The sequence below is a fragment of the Phyllobates terribilis genome, unplaced genomic scaffold (genome assembly GCF_046119375.1).
Source record: "Phyllobates terribilis strain yellow unplaced genomic scaffold, ASM4611937v1 Scaffold_1__5_contigs__length_1240528914, whole genome shotgun sequence".
Taxonomy (NCBI): Eukaryota; Metazoa; Chordata; class Amphibia; order Anura; family Dendrobatidae; genus Phyllobates; species Phyllobates terribilis.
Genome location: NW_027362761.1, coordinates 813,590,166 through 813,613,723, shown reverse-complemented (window position 1 = coordinate 813,613,723; position 23,558 = coordinate 813,590,166). Strand labels below are relative to the sequence as shown.

Here is a 23,558-nt window from a genome sequence, read left to right as displayed (position 1 = left end):
TGTACTATTTATTATACTAATCTTTTGTTTAGTGGCATGTAGCCATGTGTAGCTGGTACCACGGTACCCACGATAAATATGCCATTGTTCTCATTTACTTACATTATTTGTAGTCTGAATCCCATAATAGGCCCACTAGCTGAATTTACAAATTAGCTGTCAATCTACTGTATATAGCTGTCAATTTCTCCCCAATATTTGCTATCTGTATCTCTCAGTACCTTTCTCTCTTTTGGAACCGTCTTCTATAACCTCACTTTTGTAGCAGAGTTTGGCTGTTCCTCATCCAGTTTTAAGCCTCCTACACAGCTGCTTTTGTTTAGCTAATGACTATGTTTCAACCGTCATACGAAAATGATGATCATTATTATGTTTGATATATTAGCTACTCATACATCAAACTATAATCCTACAAAATCTTTGACTTTGTGTGTGGAAGAAAGTTTCATGTCATAGATCATACACCATGGCAAAAATGAGAACTGCAACAAGACACAAGGTAGTTATACTACATCAGTAAAGCCTTTCCCAAGCAAACATTTAACCACTATACCAGAGGTCCCCAACCGCCGGTCCGCGGACCAGGACCGGGCCGTTGGGGTTTTTCAGCCGGTCCGCGGGGAGAGGGGGCCCCTCCAGCCTCCAGCAGGGCCGCCATCAGGGCATGACTGCCCTGACTCCAGTATGGGGCCCGGCCGGTAGGAGCCCCCTCGGAGCCCCCCCTCTTGTGCGTCTCTCTCCTCATGGGGCCCCCGGCCGCATGCTAAGCGCCGGGTCCGGGACATCTTAGAGCTGCGCTGCTGCGGCAGCACCTTCATGATTCCCCTGACTTCCGGTCATGTGACGGCGCCGTCACATGGCCGGAAGTCAGGAGAACCTGGTGTCAGCGATTTGGACGAGCGCCAGGATTCTGCAGGGATCGCATGGGGGTAAGTATAACAAGTTTTATTTTTTTTTAAATACAATTAACTAGGAGTGGGGGGAATGGGAGATGCACATGGGGGGAGGGGAGAGATGAGAGATGCACATGGGGGAGGGGAGAGATGAGAGATCCACATGGGGGGGAGGGGAGAGATGAGAGATGCACATGGGGGAGGGGAGAGATGAGAGATCCACATGGGGGGGAGGGGAGAGATGAGAGATGCACATGGGGGAGGGGAGAGATGAGAGATCCACATGGGGGGAGGGGTGAGATGAGAGATGCACATGGGGGGAGGGGAGAGATGAGAGATGCACATGGGGGGAGGGGAGAGATGAGAGATGCACATGGGAGGGAGGGGAGAGATGAGAGATGCACGGGGGGGTGAGAGATGCACGGGGGGGTGAGAGATGCACGGGGGGATGAGAGATGCACGGGGGGTGGATGAGAGATGCACGGGGGGGTGAGAGATGCACGGGGGGGATGAGAGATGCACGGGGGGTGGATGAGAGATGCACGGGGGGGTGAGAGATGCACGGGGGGGATGAGAGATGCACGGAGGGGATGAGAGATGCACGGGGGGTGGATGAGAGATGCACGGAGGGGGATGAGAGATGCACGGAGGGGGATGAGAGATGCACGGGGGTGAGCTGCACATGGGGGGGTGAGAGATGCACATGGGGGGGTTATGTTTACATAACTTTGTTGCCTTATGAAGGGCGGGGGGGGCCCCCAAAAATTTCTTGCACAGGGGCCCACTACAGTCTGTGTCCGCCCCTGGGATGAAGTAAATGCAGCTGAACAGCAGCTGTCAGGACAGCTGCCCTGTCCTGCTGCAGGGCGTGATGGGGCCTCAGTGATGCGGCTCCTGGCACAGCACATTATGTGGGGCTCCTGGCATAGCTCCTGGCGGGGACCTGGTCTACACTATATGATAAGTATGCACTAAACTCCAAATCCCTCCATTACCCCGCCCCCATATGACCAAAGCCCCGCCCACCCCACCCCCTCCTTGCTGGGCCATGGAAAAATGATCTTGCTTCAAGCCGGTCCCTGGCGCAAAAAAGGTTGGGGACCACTGCACTATACCACCTAAGGGTTTTTCATTTTTGCATTTTAATTTTTTTGCTCCCCTTCTTCCCAGAGCCATGACTTTTTTATTTTTCCATCAATATGGCTGTGTGAGACTTGTTTTTTGCAGGATGAGTTGTACTTTTGAACAACACCATTGGTTTTATCATATAGTATACTGGTAAATGGGGACAAAATTCAAAGTCTGGTGAAATTGCAAAAAAAGTGCAATTTTACAATTGTTTTTTTGTTTTACTACGTTCACTATATGGTGAAACTGACCTGCCATTATTATTCTCCAGTTCGTAGATACCAAACATGTATAGGTTCTTTTTTTTTAAAGTGGTGAAAAAAAAATCCAAAGTTTGCAAGAAAAAAAGAAAGTTGCCATCTTCCGAGACCCGTAGCATCTCCAGTTTTTGGGATCTGAGGCCGAGCTGACATTTTTATTGATACCATTTTGGGTTACGTACGATCTTTTGGTCGCCTGTTATTGCATTTTATTGCAATGTTGCGGCGACCAAAATAATTCTGGTGTTTTGATTTTTTTCTCGTTACGTCATTTACCAATCAGGTTAATTCTTTTTCTATATTGATAAATCAGGTGATTCTGAACGCTGCGATACCAAATATGTGTATATGTGATTTTTTTTATTATTTTATTTTGAATGGGGCAAAAGGGGGGTGATTTGAACTTTTATATTTTTTTATTTCTTTTATATTTTTAAAAACTTTTTTTTTTACTTTTCACTAGCTTCAATAGTCTCCATGTGAGACTATAAGCTGCGATCATCTGATCGCTTGTGCAACACACAGCAGGGCTACAGCCCTGCTGCGTGTAGCAGAAATGCTCACTTGCTATTAGCATCGACCGCTGGGCGGCGCTCATAGCATCCCGGCAATGACAACCGCAGGGTTCTCCTGCAGACCCAGGTGGCTGTTAGGGGTACATGTCAGCTGTACAGATCAGCTGTTATGTGCCCGAAAACATGCGGGCTCAGCGCCGCAGCCCGCATGGAGTGCAGGGATACGACCTTAAACGTACTCATACTTCCAAGGTCGTAAAGGGGTTAAAAAGCAGACCATTTTCAATATGTGCTCTTCAAGCTCTTTTGAAGAAGCGTGAAGAAATGGGCATTGTTGAGGACTGTGGACACTTTGATCAGCTAAGAAAACTTAGTTCAGCAGATGAAAGATTATTCATGCTTACTTCCGTTTGAAATCACAAAATATCCAGCATTGCCATCAGTTTAGAACTGGCAACAACTAGTGGGACCTAGCTACACCCATCTATTGTTCTGAGAAGTGTAACCAGAAGTGGTCTTCATTGAAATATTGCAGACAAAAAGCCATACCATGACATTGAAACAAGGCCAAGTGACTGAGCTATGCATGAAAGCATATGATCTAGGGTGCAGAAAAATGGCAGCAGGTGATCTGGAGAGATGAGTTGAAATTGTAAAAATATTTGTCTGTAACAGACTGTAACAGAAGGCAGTTTGTTTGCCAAAGGGTTGGAAAGTAGTAAAATAATGAGTATCAGGCAACAATGCAGCAAAGTGGAGGTTCCTTGGAAATTTGAGGCGGCATTTCAGCAAATGGAGTTGGAGATTTGGACAAGATTAATGGCATCCTCAATGTTGAGAAATACAGGCCATATCCATCATACAATATCATCACAAAAGCATCTGGTTGGCTCCAAATTTATTCTGCAGCATGACAATGACCCCATATATTCAGTGGATGTCATTAAGAACTATCTTTAGCTTAAAGAAGAACAAGTAGTCCTGACAATGAGGATATAACCCCACAGAGCCCTGATCTCAATAGAGTCTACCATGGATTACATGAAGAGACAGAAGGATTTACACAAGCTTACATCCACAGAAGATCTGTGATCGGTTCTCTAAGATGAGTGGAACAACCTCTCTTTCGAGTTCCTTCAAAAACTGTGTACAAGTGTACCTAGAAGAACTGATGCTGTTTTGAAGGTAAAGTCTTGCCATGATGTATGACGTATGACATGTATCTATTTTCCACAACCTCACCTGTGTAGCAGAATTTGACAGTTTGTTTTTTTCTCACCCAGTTTTAATCCTTCTACATAGCTTTTTTTTGTTTCAGTTAATGGCTGTATTTCAACCTACATATAAAAATGATGAGCATTAATCACCTTTATGGCATAATTGGTTACTTATACATCTGACTATAATCCTGTGAAATCTTTAACTTTGTGCAATTATATCTAGAAGAATTATTGCGGTTTTAAAGACAAAACATGATCACACCAAATACTGATATATTTTTTTCTCTTTGGTTCATTCACTTTGGATTTTGTTAATTGAAAAAAATAAACTATTAAGACTTCTATTTTTTAAAGCATTTTTACTTTGCAGCATTTTTCCACATCAGCCTAAAAGTGCAGTAGTGTAATTTTTTTTATATGGTCCATTCTTTTCCTAAACTGCTTCATGACATGTGATGTACATGTATGTCATACGTCGTGTCCCTGTCTCTGATGCGGGCTCCCATGCCGAGCCCGCATCTTTCCCTGCAAATAGTGGCTCATTTAATCAGCTATCACGTGCTTTTAACAGCCGCAGGTGGAGCAGGGCTCTGCCCAGGGGTGTTAACCTGTTAAATACCTGACAGCGGCATTTAATATACACGTGCCCGTGACATGATTGCGGGGCGCCAGTGAGTTGTCATGATAGCCGGGGGCAGTTGATGACCCATGTGCCTGTCATTACGATCCTCCTGTGAAAGCCAGCCCGTGGATGTATAGCACAAGCGATCAGACTATCTGAGTTCTATTCTGCAGGCTGTCAGACAGCTAAACTTCCCATAGAGAAGGCAGAGTTGGTTTATTACCATATCTCCCTTCCCCATCATTGTATACGAAGTAATAAACATACACTGTGTATTCAGTTATAGGAATTGCTAACAGAGCTTCCTCCTCTGAATCCGATGGACATGTGATCGCTGGGTATAGGGAAGGAGCAGGAGCTGCTAGGTCCTAGAAGACCCGGTCACCTCTACTATGTAGTCAGGAAGCTGAATTTAAACTATAGCTAATATTCCATCCCTAATTACAGGGGAAATCTGGTAAAAAAAAAAAAAGTATTTGAATGTTGAAATCAAAGGTCTTCTATTTATTCGAGTTTATGAGGCACAATATATAAAATAAATCATAAATAAATAAAATAAGTCATGAAAAATATAAAGAAAGAAAAAGCTGCTGCCAATCCAAATCTCTGTTACTAGCCTTGCTCCCATCGAAAAAAAAAATGTGTCCAATATATAAAAGTAATTGCTATGGTAAGGGGAGCAAATTTTGAAAATGTATTTCAATGGTCCTTTGCAGTTCTAAAAAAAAAAAATCATAAAAAAAATGTGAAAACCAGACATATTTTATTTATTTTTCCAATATTGGCAAAAAATAACATAAAAATGATGCCCCAAATATCATGAAAAAAAGATGTATGAAGTATTTTAATATCAGAGCAAGAACAAAATGTACAGCTCTTTAAACCACATAATTGAAAATAAAACATGAAAACGTGCCTGGTCAGGGACAGGGTTAAACGGCCTGGTCTTTAACTGGTTAATCAATCAATTCTTGTTGTAAAAATATAAAAGTGAAAATGTTGATCACACACTGATATTCCCTTACAGAACGGTCTCCCTTCACCAGAGAAGCCTTACATTTTTAATGGAGACTTCGTAGACCGAGGGAAGCAATCTGTCGAGATTTTGATGATCCTTTTCGCATTCTTACTGGTTTACCCTAAGGATGTTCATTTGAACAGAGGAAATCATGAAGACTATATGGTTAATTTAAGGTAAGATTTGTGAAAACATAAAAATGTAATAAAGTTCGTACTTTCAACATTTATTTAAATTTATGTTTTTTTTTCTTGAGATATGGATTCACAAAGGAAGTAATGAAAAAATATAAGGTATGTCTACTGAAATACCGCTCTTATGAACCAAGTCAATTATCTAAAAACGAAGGATTTATAGCAAAAGTTTACAATCTGAAATGACGAGCTTTGTTTCAGTATTTTAGAAGAGACTCACTACTAAAATGTAAATGTATAAAAGGTCTTTAGTTGTACAATAAAAATGTAAAAAAATGTTTATAATATTGTACTCCTGTGCTGAAATCTTAACCGCTTCCCGACCGCCCACTGTACATAAACGTCGGCGCTGCCTGGGCTCTGTGCAGCGCCGACGTTTATTAGCGGTCGGTGGTCCCGCAGCCCTCAGGACCCCCAGGGTCCTGCAAGCGCCGCGGGTGCAGTGCAGAGCGACAGCTCTGACAGGGGACATCATCGGGACCTGATTGGATCAGGTCCCAATGATGTTAACCCTTTGCTATCTTCTATATGCCACGATCTATAGTGATCGCGGCATATAGAAGATAGTGAGAGGAGAGGGGGTCGTCCACTTACCTCTCCGACGGCCCCCTGATGTCTGACAGGACCTGCCGTTGTCATGGCAGCCGGAGGTCACATGACTGCCTCCGGGTCTGCCATGTATGGTGTACTGTTAGACTCAGCCTGCAGCTGAAGTCTAGCAGGAGACAGTGTGAAACTGTCAGCAAAGCTCTCATGCAATGCAATACATGTCTATTGCATTGCATGAGAACAGTGATTAGAAAAATAAAAATTAATGTCCCATACAGGACTAAGTAAAAATGTAAAAAAAAAAGTCAAAAAAATGTTTTCAAACTGTTAAAAAAAAATCACAAAATAAATAAAAAAAAATAATAAATTATTAAACCAATAAATCCGTATATTTATGCAAAAACAAAAAAGTACACATATCTGGTATCGCCACGTCCGAAACAACCCGATCTATAAAACTGTCACACTAATTAACTCCTTCTGTGCACACCGTAATAAAAATAAATAAAAAACGGAGCAAAAAACTATGCTTTTTCATCATATCGCCAAACAAAAAGTGGAAAAAAATGCGATCAAAAAGCAAAATGGAAATAAAAATGGTACCGCTGAAAATGTCATCTTGTTCCACAAAAAAAAAGCCGCCATACAGCTCCATCAACCGAAAAATAAAAAAGTTATAGCTCTCAGAATAAAGCGATGCAAAAAAAATATTTTTTCTATAAAATTGTTTTATTGTATAAAAGCGCCAAAACATAAAAAAAATATATGGTAAGTGTAGTATCGCTGTAAACGTACTGACCCGAAGAATAATGCTGCCTTATCACTTTTACCACACGCAGAACGGCATAAAAAAAAAACTCAAAAAACAATTCCTGAATTGTTGGATTTTGTTAATTTTACCTCCCAAAAAACGGAATAGAAAGCGATCAAAAAATTTCACGTACCCAAAAATGGTACCAATAAAAATGAGAACTCGTCCCGCAAAAAACAAGCCCTCACATGACTCTGTCGGCCGAAATATGGAAAAATTATAGCTCTCAAAATATGGCGATGCAAAAACTAGATTTTGCTAAAAAAGCGTCTTTTAGTGTGTGACAGCTGTCAGTCATAAAAACCCGATATAAATCTGGTATGTCTGTAATCGCACCGACCCGAAGAATAAAGTAATCTCATCACTTATACCGCACGAGGAACGGCGTAAAAAATAAATAAAACCAATTCTTCACCTGCTACTGATTTGTTTATTATGTCTCCCAAAGATCGCAGTAAGGCTCTGCTCACATTTATCCTGCGCTCTGTGCTGAGCACTTACACCAGAGTTTCCGTGTAAATCTCTGAAATACGTGATTCAGATGGAAACCACGGCAGAAGATTCCCTGTAATGAGGCAGATATAGGCCACTGTGGATGCCGTCTGGCCTGTGATCCCACGGTGTCAGTTTTTTTAGGCGTGCATAAAAGTGCGGTTGGCCACAGTTTTGTGCACTTCTGAAAAAAACGACACCGCTAAACAGAGGCCAGACGGAGTCCAGAGTAACTCTGCTGCCTTATTACAGTGAATGGATCCCGCAGGGGTTTCATCTGAATTACATCACTTGGAAATTTAGATGGAAACCCCGATGTAAGTGCTCAGCCTAGAGCGCCAGATAAACAATATGCAAAATGTTCCCAATAAAAGCTTCAACTCAGTCCTCAAAAAAAGCTAGTCCCCACTCAGGTCCGTCATCTGTTAAAAATATAAGGGACTTCCAAGTTACTGGTAGCAGAAAGGCTCTGGAAAAGCGAAATGGCCCTTGCCCCCCAAAAGAAATTCAGAAAATTTTGTGATCCCAAATCCAAATGCCTATTCTACAATAATTTGTTCTCCAATTGTCAAATAGCGCTCCATCCCTCCCAGATCTTGCCGTATGGCTAAGCGGTACGATACAGCCACATATGGGGTATTGCCACGTTTAGAAGAAATTGTGTGACACATTTTGGCACCATTTTTACCCATTGCCCTGTGTGAAAATGTAAAATCTGAGGGTAAAACATTTTTTAGTGGTAAAAATATAATTATGTTTTCTTCACTGCCCAATGGTATAAATTTAAAAATTAAAAAATACTCACTACTTCCCTAGATGAATTCCTTGAGAGGTGTAGTTTACAAAATGGGGTCACTTGTGGGGGTTTCTGCTGTTTCGGCATATCAGAAACTCTTCAAATGTGACATGGTGTCTGCAACCTATCCCAACCAACATAGCGCTCCTTTCTCTTCCGAACCCTGCCGTGCACCAAAGCAGTGGTTTTCCCCCACATATGGGGTATCGGCGTACTCAGGAGTAATTGCACAACAAATTTCATGGTGCAATTTCTCCTGTTATCCTTATGATAATGCAAAATTAGGGGATGAAAAACATTTTTTGTGGAAAAAATGTGAAAATTTTATTTTTACAGCTCAATATTATAAACTTCTGTGAAGCACCTGGGGGTGCAAGGTGCTCACCAAGGGGTCTAGTTTCCAAAATGGTGTCACTTGTGGGGGGTTTCCACTGTTTAGGCACATTAGGGGCTCCCCAAATGCGACATGGCGTCCGCTAATTATTGAAACAAATTTTACATTCAAAAAGTCAAATGGCGCTCCTTCCCTTCCGAATCCTGCAGTGTACCCAAATAGTGGTTTTCCCCCACATATGGGGTATCGGCATACTCAGGAGAAATTGTACAGCAAATTTCATGGTGCAATTTCTCCTTTTACCCTTATGATAATGCAAAATTAGGGGATGAAAAAAAACATTTTTTGTGGGAAAAATGTGAAAATTTTATTTTTACGGCTCAATATTATAAACTTCTGTGAAGCACCTGGAGGTGCAAGGTGCTCACCAAGGGGTCTAGTTTCCAAAATGGTGTCACTTGTGGGGGGTTTCCACTGTTTAGGCACATCAGGGGCTCTCCAAACGCAACATGGCATCCGCTAATTGTTCAAACAAATTTTACATTCAAAAAAGTCTAATGGCGCTCCTTCCCTTCCGAACCCTGCAGTGCGCCCAAACAGTGGTTTTCCCTCACATATGGGGTATCAGCGCGCTCATGAGAAATTGCACAACAAATTGTATAGTCCATTTTTTCCTGTTACCCTTGTGAAAATAAAAAAATTGGGTCTAAAGTAACATTTTTGTGAAAAAAAGTTAAATGTTCATTGTTTTCTTTCACATTCCAAAAATTCTCGTGAAACACTTGAAGGGTTAATAAACTTCTTGAATGTGGTTTTGAGCACATTGAGGAGTGCAGTTTTTAGAATGGTGTCACTTTGGGTATTTTCTGTCATAAAGGCCCCTCAAAGTCACTTCAAATAAGATGTGGTCCCTAAAAAAATGTTTTTGTAAATTTTGTTGGAAAAATGAGAAATCGCTGGTCAACTTTTAACCCTTATAGCTTCCTGACAAAAAAAAATTTTGGTTCCAAAATTGTGCTGATATAAAGTAGACATGTGGGAAATGTTATTTATTAACTATTTTGTGTGACATATCTCTCTGATTTAAGGACATGAAAATTCAAAGTTTGAAAATTGCAAAATTTTCACCATTTTTGCAAAATTTCCAATTTTTCACAAATAAACGCAAGGGATATCGAAAATATCAGGGGAATCCGTTGAAGCGTTCCAGAGTAATTACTTCATAAAGTGACAGTGGTCAGAATTGAAAAAATTGGCCTGGTCACGAAGGCAAAAACAGGCTCTGACGCGAAGTGGTTAATGCTTGAAGTGACAGGCGCGATTTTGTATGCCTCATAGATGTGATGTCATGCATTAACTTCTATCAGACTTAGTTTTATAAAAAACTAACTGTTGATTTAAGCATCTTTGATATTAATATCTACTTTATACCAAATTTAAATAGACGCAGGTATGTACAGTGGGTACGGAAAGTATTCAGACCCCTTTAAATTTTTCACTCTTTGTTTCATTGCAGCCATTTGGTAAATTCTAAAAAGTTCATTTTTTTTCTCATTGAAGTACACTCTGCACCCCATCTTGACTGAAAAAAAAGACATGTAGAAATTTTTGCAAATTTATTAAAAAAAAAACCTGAAATATCATATGGTCATAAGTATTCAGACCCTTTGCTCAGACACTCATATTTAAGTCACATGTTGTCCATTTACTTGTGATCCTCCTTGAGATGGTTCTACTCCTTCATTGGAGTCCAGCTGTGTTTAATTAAACTGATAGGACTTGATTTGGAAAGGCACACACCTGTTTATATAAGACCTCACAGCTCACAGTGCATGTCAGACCAAATGAGAATCATGAGCTCAAAGGAACTGCCCAAGGAGCTCAGAGACAGAATTGTGGCAAAGCACAGATGTGGCCAAGGTTACAAATAATTTCTGCATTACTCAAGGTTCCTAAGAGCACAGTAGCCTCCATAATCCTTACATGGAAGAAGTTTGGGACCACCAGAAGTCTTCCTAGACCTGGCCGTCCAACCAAACTGAGCAATCGTGGGAGAAGAGTCTTGGTGAGAGAGGTAAAGAAGAACCCCAAGATCACTGTGGCTGAGCTCCAGAGATGCAGCAGGGAGATGGGAGAAAGTTCCACAAAGTCAACTATCACTGCAGCCCTCCACCAGTCAGGCCTTTATGGCAGAGTGGCCCGATGGAAGCCTCTCCTCAGTACAAGACATATGAAAGTCCGCATAGAGTTTGCTCAAAAACATATGAAGGACTCTCAGACTATGAGAAATAAGATTCTCTGGTCTGATGAGACTAAGATAGAACTTTTTGGTGATAATTCTAAGCGATATGTGGAGAAAACCAGGCACTGCTCATCACCTGCCCAATAGAATCCCAACAGTGCAATATGTTGGTGGCAGCATCATGCTATGGGGGTGTTTTTCAGCTGCAGGGACAGGACGACTGGTTGCAATTGAAGGAAACATGAATGCGGCCAAGTACAGAGATATCCTGGATGACAACCTCTTCCAGAGTGCTCTGGACCTTAGACTTGGCCGAAGATTCACCTTCCAACAAGACAATGACCCTAAGCACACAGCTAAAATAACAAAGGAGTGGCTTCAGAACAACTCTGTGACCATTCTTGACTGGCCCAGCCAGAGCCTTGACCTAAACCCAATTGAGCATCTCTGGAGAGACCTGAAAATCGCTGTTCACCAACGTTCACCATCCAACCTGACGGAACTGGAGAGGATCTGCAAGGAAGAAGGGCAGAGGATCCCCAAATCCAGGTGTGAAAAACTTGTTGCATCATTGCTGTACTAGCTCAAAAGGGTGCTTCTACTCAATACTGAGCAAAGGGTCTGAATACCTATGACCATGTGATATTTCAGTTTTTGTTTTTTAATAAATTTGCAAACATTTCTACATTGCTGTTTTTTTTCAGTCAAGATGGGGTGCAGAGTGTACTATAATGAGAAAAAAATGAACTTTTTAGAATTTACCAAATGGCTGCAATGAAACAAAGAGTGAAAAATTTAAAGGTGTGTGAATACTTTCCGTACCCACTGTATACTGTAGGTGTATATGACGCGCCCCTGGGCCTGTGTCGCGCAGCGTTGCGCACGCGGGAGCTTACCCGGAGCCGGATCTGTTGAGGGTTGTAGTCTCGTGGCAGTGATCCGGTCCGTGCCCAGGAAGTCAGACTAAGTGGCGCTGTATCAGCGGTAGATGTTGGACGACTACGCCACCCGTTGAGTACAGCTAAGGAGCTGCTGCTGCAGGGCAGACCACTGAGGCCGGTGGTAGGATTGTGCAGCGTGATAGTATAACCCCCAACGGGAGGGGTATGGCCTCAGGGCAGCCGACGTGGATGATGGGGGTAGCAGGAACCACTCGGAGACGGTACGGTGTAGTTCAGGGTCTTTACTGGTGACAAAGATAGACCCTCCCGGAGTACTGGCTAGCGATTGGGGCCTGGTCAGTCCTTGAGCAGATGGGATCTCCCCTGGCCAGGCGGAGTTGTAGGCCTCCCAAACTAACGATACTCTTCTGGCTACCTTGCTAGAGGCGGGTATAAGTAGCCAACGTCCCTGAGTGTACCGTGTGGTGCTCACCCGTATGGCCGGTGACTCGGGGCCTTCTAGTAGCTTTCGCTCCACGACGGCGGTGCTGGTCCCACGCGTGTGACCGTGCCTTCGGGTTTCTGGGCCAGAGGACTTGCAATCCCCTGCCGGTCGGTTTCTGCTGCTGGATAGGAGTTAGTCCCCACAGCCTCGGACTCCGGGTCCGGTGATAACTTCTCAGTCAGGGCGAGCTCTGCAGCTGCCAGCCCCTGACTCCTTGTAGCACTGCTCCCACAGAGCTCCTGTTGTTTCTTCCTATGCTGCTTCTCTTCTCTACTTCTTCTCTACTCACTAACCCTGCCTCAGCCCTAGGTTTATATAGGGGAAGTTCTTCCCCTCCCAGGACTGGGCAGGAGGTGTGGCATGCATAGGATTCCTGACCAAGAGACCTCCCACCTGCTCTCAGACATAACATTGCTGTTACTGTGGAAACCAGACCCCTGGGGTGCCACATTCCCCCCTAGTGAAATTTAGTACTCCGGGACTAAACATATTTTTAGAAAAACATAACAAGGTATAAACAATAATAATACAATAAGAAAAACACATAAAGATGGTCACGGCGTGTCCGCAACCGGGTGAAGTTTTTGAAGAAAAGCAAGGTGTCCATTTCACCAAAACAGGGAGACGTAACCAGGTAGGGGTCTGTCCTGCCCCGAGTCCTTAACAGTCTTTAGTCCATTCCTAGGTTACGCTCCAACCATGTACAAAGGATTCCCGGTAAATCCACCAAGGACTCCTATAAATAACTAGAAACACATAATTATACACAAGCAACAAGAAAAACAGGTAACCACAAATAAAACAATTTATAAATTTCAAATCCTCCAACGTGCGGGTAACTGGCCTCTAGTGGCCCTAGTGGACCTACGGAGCTGACTGTCTAGCCCTGAACTACAGGGTGTAGGAGCTGTCAAGGGTAAACTGGGCAGCTGTCTACCGGCTCTTTGGCTCACTAGGGGTACGGCAGGCTCACTATAAGCAGAGGGTTGATCCTCCTGTTTTGCTTGTGTGGAGTCTTCTGCCTCCTGGACCGGCTGTTCTTCCAGCTCTACCTGTTGCTCCGTAGGTGCTTGGGATGCTGGTTGGAGGAAGGTGAGTACGGGTACCACAACTGCGCCATTGACTTGAGTCCAAGACCGAGGGAAGTCTCCGAGCACAGTACTAACCATGTCTTCCCTTTCCTCTATGGGTCGAGGGTCTTCTTGTTCCTCTTCAGGGTTCCGTAGCTGTTCGGGACACTTCTTCAGGTGATCCCGGGATACAATGGTTGTGGTTTCCCCTCCGTCTTTACTGATGGTACAGACCTTTGGGTTGTCGTGGCTTGAGGGCAGTACGATGTACGGGTCCTTCTCCCACTGGTCGTCCAACTTGTGGAGCCGCCTTTTCCTCTTCAAGACCTGCTCTCCGGGTACCAGGGGAACAGCGGGAGCATACTGGTTGTAAGTTTTCTCTTGTCTTTCCCTAGCTTGACAGAGACTTCGCTCCACGCTCTCCTGTACTTTCCGGTACTGCTGCTGCCTCTCTGTGTCCCAGTCTGCTTCTAGTGAAGTGTCCTCGGGTGTCAGGACTCCCATCTCCAGGTCAACAGGTAGCTTACCAGGCCTTGCCCTCATCAGGTAAGCCGGGGTACAGTTGGTGGAACCTACCGGGATGTGGTTGTATAGGTCCACCAGATCGGGCAGCTTCTCAGGCCACAGACTGCGTTCTTCCAGGGGCAACGTTTTCAGAAGATCCATTACCACCTGGTTCATTTTCTCACAAAGTCCATTAGTTTGCGGATGATAGGGTGTCGTCCTTATCTTCCGGCAGCCATACAGATTGCAGAATTCCTGGAAGACCTCCGCTTCAAAGGCAGGTCCCTGGTCCGTCAGCACTTGGTCCGGGTACCCGTGTGGACGGCAGAAGTGCTGCTGGAAGGCTCTAGCTGCTGTTCGAGCTGTTAAGTCCTTGACGGGGACGACAACCAAGAACCGGGAGTAGTGATCCACGATGGTTAGTGCGTAAACGTAGCCACTTCTGCTTGGGGTCAGTTTTACATGATCCAAGGCTACCAGTTCCAACGGCTGCCGGGTGACGATGGACTGCAGGGGAGTCTTCTGGCTGGCACGATCCTTCCTTCTTAGGTTGCACGGGCCACAGTCTCTGCACCACCTCTCGATGGTTCCCCTCATGCCTACCCAGTGGAACCGCCCGCGCAGCAGGAACTCCAGCTTCTTCCATCCGAAGTGTCCAGCCCCGTCGTGGTATGCCTCCATCACCATGGCTGCGTCTCTCCGTGGCACCACTACTTGCCAGATTAGTTCATGCGTCCGGGAGTTAACCATTCTGCGGCACAACTTCCCCTTGTAAAGGAACAGTCGACTCTTCTCAGCCCACAGTTGCTTGGCTTCCTCCGGAGCGTCTGGGTCAAGGCGAGCCTCTGGCCGAGTCAGCATCTCCTTCACCAGTCGGACGGCAGGGTCACTGTCTTGCGTTTCCTCCCAGTTGTAGTGAGGCAAGGGGTTAAACGTAGCGGCTTGCTTACTCCTTACCCGATGGGAATACTGGATAGTCCCATGACGGTGGAACGCGGGGAGTTCAACTTCTTCCAGTCCCTCTGGATCTTCTCCTACATCCGGTAGGTTTGGCATCCTGGACAGGGCGTCCGCGTTGGTATTGGAGCGTCCTGCCCGGTATTTGATTGTGAACTCGTAGTTGGACAGACGGGCCATCCATCTCTGCTCTAGGGCACCGAGTCTTGCCGTGTCCAGGTGTGTCAACGGGTTGTTATCCGTGTACACGGTGAACCGAGAAGAAGCGAGGTAGTGCTTAAAGCGTTCGGTGACTGCCCACACCACTGCCAGGAACTCTAGCTTAAATGAGCTGTAATTCTCAGGGTTTCTCTCGGTGGGTCGCAGTTTTCGGCTGGCGTAAGCGATTACTCGTTCTTTCCCCTGCTGGATCTGGGACAGCACGGCTCCTAGCCCGATGTTACTTGCGTCGGTGTAGAGGATAAAGGGCTGGCTGTAATCAGGGTACGCCAGGATTTCATCCCCCGTGAGGGCCATCTTCAGCTGGCGGAAGGACTCTTCTTCTAACTTCTCCCATCTGAAGGGTGGCTTCTGGTTCTTGGCCTTCCGGGACTGGCCTATCAGGAGGTCCTGCATAGGAGCTGCCTTTTTGGTGAAACCGGGGATGAATCTGCGGTAATAGCCTACCAACCCGAGGAACTGCCGCACTTCCTTTACACTGGAGGGACTTGGCCATTCCTTAATTGCGGTGATCTTATCAGGGTCGGGAGCCACTCCATCAGCGCTCACCACGTGTCCCAGGTACTGCACCTTTGGTTTCAGGAGGTGACACTTGGAGGGTTTCACCTTTAGGCCGTACCTTGCCAGAGCTTCGAACACTTCCGCCAGGTGTTTCAGGTGGTCCTCATACGTCTTGGAATATACGATGACATCGTCCAGGTACAACAAGACCGTCTCGAAGTTTCTGTGGCCCAGACAGCACTCCATTAATAGTTGGAAGGTTCCTGGTGCGTTGCAGAGTCCGAACGGCATGCAGGTAAACTCGCTAAGTCCCATCGGGGTGGTGAATGCGGTCTTCTCCCGGTCCGCCTCTGCTACAGGAACCTGCCAGTACCCACTAGTGAGATCCAAGGTAGAGAAGAAGTTAGCAGATCTTAAAGCAGCCAAAGACTCCTCTATCCTTGGTAAGGGGTACGCATCCTTGTGTGTGATACGGTTGATTTTCCGGTAATCTACACACATCCTCATGGTGTTGTCTTTCTTTTTGACTAAGACTAGTGGAGCTGCCCAGGTGCTACAGCTACCCCTGATCACCCCAGCCTCCTTCATGTCTCTAAGCATCCCCTTGGCGTGTTGGTAGTGTGCAGGGGGTACGGGTCGATACCTCTCTTTTATGGGAGGATGGTCTCCCATGGGGATGTGGTGTTCTACCCCCTTGACTCGCCCGAAGTCTAACGGGTGTTTACTAAACACTCTCTCGTACTCTTGAACCACCCGATAGACTCCCTGTTTCTGGTGTGAGGGAGTGGAGTCAGTACCCAAATGTAGTTGCTGACACCAGTCCTCCATTGTTTTCTTAGAGCCGTTACCTTCCTCCGGGGAAGATGGAGGCAAGGGTTCTACGGACTGTATGGAATCTTGATTGATGGTATACAATTTGGCTAGCGTGGCATACCGGGGCAGGTACACTTCCCTCTTCCCGATATTTATTATGCGAACGGGCACCCTCCCATGGCGTACATTGACCACCCCCCATGCTGTCAAAATGGTGGGCCTACTGTCTGAGTAAACTGGTTCTACCATTGCCTGGTAATCTCTACCTCTCAGACCAATAGCTGCCCGGCACCAAATCATCATTTCACTTTTCGGGGGCATGGCAATAGGGAAAGGGTCACACATTCGCACGCTACCAATCTCACCACCGGAGAGTTCTAGCTGTTGCCGTCGCATCAGTGCCCGGATCTCTTTCTGGAGCACTCGCTGCTGGCCGGAGCTGGCGTTCTTGGCAACCTGCTGTAAAAGGAAAATCACCTCTGCAAGACAATTTTCAATTACATTAGTTCCTAGAGTTATCTTTGGGTGACTCTCGTGTTTGTCAATGTCTACAATGATCAGTCCCTGTGCTGCCAATTCGACTCTACCGATTTTAATGGTCACCTCTTTAAATCCAATCTGTGGCACGGGCTGACCATTGCTGGCGATGATACTCAAGTCGTCGTCAGGGTAGCGGGTGATATCCGAGTCATTCCAGTACTGCTTGAAGAGCACGTACGGGATGGTGGTGACCTGTGACCCGGTGTCCAGTAGGGCACTCATAGGAATGCCATCCAGTACCACGGGTAAGACTGGACGTCCTCCCACATATTTGTCGCGCCAGTTCGATGGGCCTGGTGATCTTTTTCCTGGGGGTTGGCCCTCTACCCCAGGTTGTGCCAGTTTAAAGGACAGTACCTTGCCATATGTCCGGGTTGATTGCAGCGGCGGCAGATGGGTCGTCCGTCCTCGTTGTATCGGTCGCTGGGTCTTCCTCTGGCCGGTGGGGTCCTCCTTGGTCGACGCCACGGGATGTCCTCCGGTCCGGATGCCAGCTGGATCTTCCCTGGAGTGGAAACCTGTAAAGACTGCACAGTTCGGGTTAGCGCAGCAACGCTTTTAGCTAGCTCTTGGACCTGATGGTGCAGGTCTGGAGCCGGGTCATTGTTCAAAGCCTGCGCATCAGCTCCCACAGGCCCTGCCGACTAGGGCGCCGCCTGCTGGTGGTAAGTGGTAGTGGGGCGTCTGTGGGTCACAACGCCACCTGGTGCCGGTTCTCGAAGCACCCGGATGGCTCTGTCCTTGAACTGTGCAAATCCCAGATGAGGGTCCTGTAAGGCCATTGCCCGCAACTGGGTTCGGTGGGCATTGCAATATAAACCCTCTATAAATTGTTCAGTCAACAGCCTGTCCTCGTCTCCCACGCCGTCAGGGTCGGTCTGCTTAATGGCTCTCAGGGCCTCTTGTAGGTTCAGGGCATAGTCCCTTATACTCTCATGTGCCCGCTGTTTGCACCCGTAGAATCTAAGCTTGATCTCGGCTGAGGTGCGGGTATCAAAGGTGTCCCTCAGCCGGGTTAGTATCCCTGCGACAGTCCTCCCCCCAGGTGGCCAGGACTTTACCTCCCTTTGGGCTGCCCCGGTTAATTGGGCCACCAGGATGCTCACTTTTTGCTCCTCTGTGAGGGGGTACACCTGGAAGAGGCTATCCAGCTTTTCTCTAAAGTCATGCAGGGTATGTGACTCCCCTGAGTACTGGGGTAGCCAGACTGCCCCCGGGATATAGGGCATGGTGAAAGGCATGACCGCAACAGCGGTGGCGCTGGCGGGGGTTGAAGCGGTGAAGCTCTCCTCCGTATCCGACATCCTTCTCCCCCCTAGTGGACCGTGGCCTACCTTGCGATGATCCTCTTCCGTAGGCCGCGGCTCCGCAGTGGATCGTCAGGGTTGAGGACCTTCCGTCGCGCTCCTGTGACGTCGGCGTCTGCTGGGCTCCTTCCAGGACCTTATGCAACGTCCGGACATGAGGCGGGGCTTCAGTTCTCGCGCGCTTTCGGAGTCCACGCCCCTCTTCTTCCCGCGCGGCGTCCTCAAGATGGCGTCCAATGGCGGGAAAACTCCACGTGTGGCGGGAAGAAGGCTGAAGATGGCGCCGGATGGCGGGAAAACTCCACCGATGGCGGGAAGGAAGCGGAAGATGGCGCCGGGTGGCGGGAATCTTCACCACAGGTAAGTTTGAACAGTCTTTTTCAGGCACGCAGTACCCGGTGGTTGCGGGCACGAGATCCTGCTGACTACGCCAAAAGTTGACGCGCCCCTGGGCCTGTGTCGCGCAGCGTTGCGCACGCGGGAGCTTACCCGGAGCCGGATCTGTTGAGGGTTGTAGTCTCGTGGCGGTGATCCGGTCCGTGCCCAGGAAGTCAGACTAAGTGGCGCTGTATCAGCGGTAGATGTTGGACGACTACGCCACCCGTTGAGTACAGCTAAGGAGCTGCTGCTGCAGGGCAGACCGCTGAGGCCGGTGGTAGGATTGTGCAGCGTGATAGTATAACCCCCAACGGGAGGGGTATGGCCTCAGGGCAGCCGACGTGGATGATGGGGGTAGCAGGAACCACTCGGAGACGGTACGGTGTAGTTCAGGGTCTTTACTGGTGATAAAGATAGACCCTCCCGGAGTACTGGCTAGCGATTGGGGCCTGGTCAGTCCTTGAGCAGATGGGATCTCCCCTGGCCAGGCGGAGTTGTAGGCCTCCCAAACTAACGATACTCTTCTGGCTACCTTGCTAGAGGCGGGTATAAGTAGCCCACGTCCCTGAGTGTACCGTGTGGTGCTCACCCGTATGGCCGGTGACTCGGGGCCTTCTAGTAGCTTTCACTCCACGACGGCGGTGCTGGTCCCACGCGTGTGACCGTGCCTTCGGGTTTCTGGGCCAGAGGACTTGCAATCCCCTGCCGGTCGGTTTCTGCTGCTGGATAGGAGTTAGTCCCCACAGCCTCGGACTCCGGGTCCGGTGATAACTTCTCAGTCAGGGCGAGCTCTGCAGCTGCCAGCCCCTGACTCCTTGTAGCACTGCTCCCACAGAGCTCCTGTTGTTTCTTCCTATGCTGCTTCTCTTCTCTACTTCTTCTCTACTCACTAACCCTGCCTCAGCCCTAGGTTTATATAGGGGAAGTTCTTCCCCTCCCAGGATTGGGCAGGAGGTGTGGCATGCATAGGATTCCTGACCAAGAGACCTCCCACCTGCTCTCAGACATAACATTGCTGTTACTGTGGAAACCAGACCCCTGGGGTGCCACATATACTGTAGGTACGGTATATGTGGTCATTGAGTATAGGTGGTATGGCAATGAACCAAATCTTATAATAGTGAAACCTCTAGTTCTTCACCAGTAAATATAAGCATCTAATTCCAAAATTTCCTCTATTTTATTTTTTAAAACATGTTTGACGAAGTTATAACTTTAGTGCTAGTATTTGGAGAAGGTAGAACAATAAATTTAGGGTGAGGAAAACGGTTCTCTCTTTCAAAAATGGTCTAGTTCATCAAATTCTAAGGGTTTAGTTGTTATTTTGCACAAATGTGCATGGTTTCCTTCTTGGAAATCTGAAAATTGATCAGCAATGCAAGTAAGATGATGTCAGATAAACTATAGATCTTGCAAATCATGTACCACCCTCCCCTTAATAAAATATATATTATTTCTTAGAAATATTAAAAACATATTACATGATATTAAAGTATATGTATACCAGGAAAATACAAACACACATAAGCGGCATATAGTGGTAAGAGTGTGGTAAGTACTTTTTCATTTAGTCAATGTATTACAAACTATGCAAGATAGTAGATCTATCAATTAGAATAAATAAATATTATGCTTATGCAATTGTGTGCATTATACATGGTAGTATGTTAAATAAAGCATGATCCATATAATGGATAGTTACACGAAACAAACAATATATGACCATACCACGACATGCATTTCACACTCTTAGTGTGCCAAAAGTCATTCATCCTTTGGCCAATCTTGGTGCTCGTGCACCTAATCGTAATGAAAACTAAACCCAAACTATGTCTTATTCACGTGTATTGTTTAGAATACTACTGGTTCCGATGATGTCATCGCAGTACACACCCTATGCCGTATCGGTGTATAGGAATTGCATAACTCTGCGTTCCACGGTATAGCACAGACATCACGACGCACAGTACAACGCACAAGTCACATGCTCGTTTAAGTGAAACCAGTTTAACCATTAATGTTCTGATATTATATTGATTTATGGTGTTACAGAAACCAATGACATAAATACAGTGACGAGCAAAAGGGTAACAATGTTTTAATGTTTTGAACCTTTGACTTTTAGGCTCCATATCTCACCATGAACATGAGACTACCATCATTTTATAGACAATCATCTTGCTTATCTCATACATAAATTTGACTTGCAACTATTTAGCATATGATTAGTTATGCAGATCCTTGTCATGTCAATACATTGTTACTGTTTTGCTCCTGGGGGTGGAAAAATCTTTTTCTTCTCGTATGCTACAAGATACAACCTGTTCTCACATTCCCTAATAGGTCAGTGTGTTATTAGGTTGATTCCCAAGTGAAAGGTCACTGATTCAAATCAAGGAGCAGCCATGAAAATGATTTCCCAAGAAAAGAAAAACAGCATCATCCAGCTCATCAATAGTGATCTCTCGGCCAAGAAAATTGTCAAACTGTATCATGTGAGTGCCATGACAGTTGGAAAAATATAAAATGAAGTATGTTCATGCATTCAAAGCCAAGAGGTGTGAGTCCAGGCAATACAGTATATTGGAGTCAACAAGTCGGCTCATCACAAGGTCTATCAGTTCTGGTGTGACAAACACAGCAGTGGAGGTGGCTCGTAATAGTATGCTTCGTAATAGTGAGATCACAGACATCCATGCGACGTCCATTACAGAGGTCTGGAATGAGGGCTTAAATAAAGGCGAAGAAGCCTCAACTTCAATATTGTCATAAAAAGCGTTGGCTCAGGTTTGCAAAAAAGTATGAAAAGTGGACAGTGGAAGATTCGAAATGGGTGATTTGGAGCGATGAGACAAAAGTCAATAGACTAGGCTCTCATGGGTACAAATAGATCTGGAAGAAACAAGGAAAAAAGGGGCTAATAGATTGAGAAATTGAACTGTCAAATTCAGTGGAGGGAGCCTGATTATATGGGGTTGTTTCACAGCCAAAGGCATTGGATAATTGATCAGGATCAATGGTGGTTTCAATACTGAGATATATGTGAGTATCCCACAAGACGAGTTACTTGGTACACTCGAGTAGTATGGGTATGAAAAGGACAACATAGTGTTCCAGCAGGACAATGACCCAAAGCATACATCGAGATTGGCGAAGAAATTATTCAATGACAATGAAGTAGAGGTGCTGGATTGGCCCCCACAGTCCCCAGACCTCAACCCAATTGAACACTTGTGGGTAGAGTGGAAGAAAAAGCTGTATATATACCCAAATAAGTCAATCAATTTTGGGAACATGTAGAAGAGACCTGGGATCAGATTTCGGTCGAGACATGTTTGAATCTGATCGAGAGCATGCCCAGAAGGACTTAGGCAGTGTTGAAAGCCAAAGGTGGATTTACAAAATACTAACAAAATAATAAATATTAAAATTTGGATTTTTTAGGAGCAAAACAGTAACAATGCAGTGACATGACAAGAATTTGCATAACTAATCATATGCCAAATAGTTGCCAGTCAAATTTATGTATGAGATAGCCAAGATGATTGTCTATAAAATGATGGTAGTCTCATGTTCGCAGCAGTAGTGAATGGTAAGATTTGGAGCCTGAAAGTCAAAAATTCACAACATTATTACCCTTTTGCTCGTCACTGTATAAATAGTGCAAGAGAGACCAAATAAGTGTATTGGACCACCAATAACAAGTGTTATACACTTATACATATATACAAGAGTGCAAAGAAACAACATATCCCATGTTATATAAGATATATTATAATATAAGATAATAGATATCTTGGAAATCTTCTAACAGAATCTTCTTGTTTTGTGACCTTTAAAGCTTCATGGGAAAAAAATTCTGAAAATGCTGCAAAATGTTTTTAGCTGGCTTCCATTGGCTACAATAATAGATCAAAAAGTACTGGTTACACATGGAGGAGTGTCTGACTCTACAAATTTGGAGATTTTATCAAAGATTGAACGACACAAGGTAACACATTACTTAATAATACCTAAAGATAGCTTCTGTTACGCACACGCCTGGACTAACTGGCGTGAGCGTGATTAGTGATCCCCCTGTACCATGAACCGAGGAGTGCCTGGAGGGGCGTAACTAAGTATCAACTCAGTCCGACCAAGGTCACACGGCGGCTCAGTCGACTCCGTGAACCAGGGAGGAACAGAGCAGAGGGACCAGGTGCTACTCCAGGTCAGACCCCGGTCACAGCTGTTGACCCACACCAGGGAATGCAGGAACAGGCAGGTTAGGCTGGTATACAGACAGGTGGAAACTGGCAGGCACGGCTGGTATGCAGACAGGTGGGTATTGGCAGACACGGCTGGTATGCAGACAGGCGGGTACTGGCAGGTAGGAACGCTGGCAGAATAGGGACCAGTACAGACTGGAACACAGGAACAGAACCGCAGATGCGGTAGACAAGCAGAGCAGAGCAAAACCCGCAGATGCGGTAGATAAACAGAGCAGAGCAAAACCCGCAGATGCAGTAGACAAGCAGAGCAGAGCAAAACCCGCAGATGCAGTAGACAAGCAGAGCAGAGCAAAACCCACAGATGCGGTAGACAAGCTGAGCAGAGCAAAAACGCAGATGCGGTAAACAAGCAGAGCAGAGCAAAACCGCAGGTGCGGTGAACAAGCAAAGCAGAGCAAAACCGCAGGTGCGGTGAACAACCAGAGCAAACCAAAAACGCAGGTGTGATGAACAAGCAGAGCAGAGCAAAACTGCAGGTGCGGTGAACAAGCAGCGCAGAGCAAAACCGCAGGTGCGGTGAACAAGCAGCGCAGAGCAA

General features: G+C 45.9%; 1 protein-coding gene across 1 annotated transcript in view; it reads left to right on the top strand.

The window, feature by feature from the left end:
* Positions 1 to 23,558, top strand: part of PPEF2 (protein phosphatase with EF-hand domain 2) — a 104,796-nt gene that overhangs the window by 25,128 nt on the left and 56,110 nt on the right. Inside the window, exons 8-10 of the mRNA XM_073655213.1 lie at positions 5,666 to 5,832; positions 5,913 to 5,949; positions 22,591 to 22,740. Of these exons, the coding sequence (XP_073511314.1) occupies positions 5,666 to 5,832; positions 5,913 to 5,949; positions 22,591 to 22,740 (354 nt within the window). The remainder of the gene's footprint in view (positions 1 to 5,665; positions 5,833 to 5,912; positions 5,950 to 22,590; positions 22,741 to 23,558) is intronic.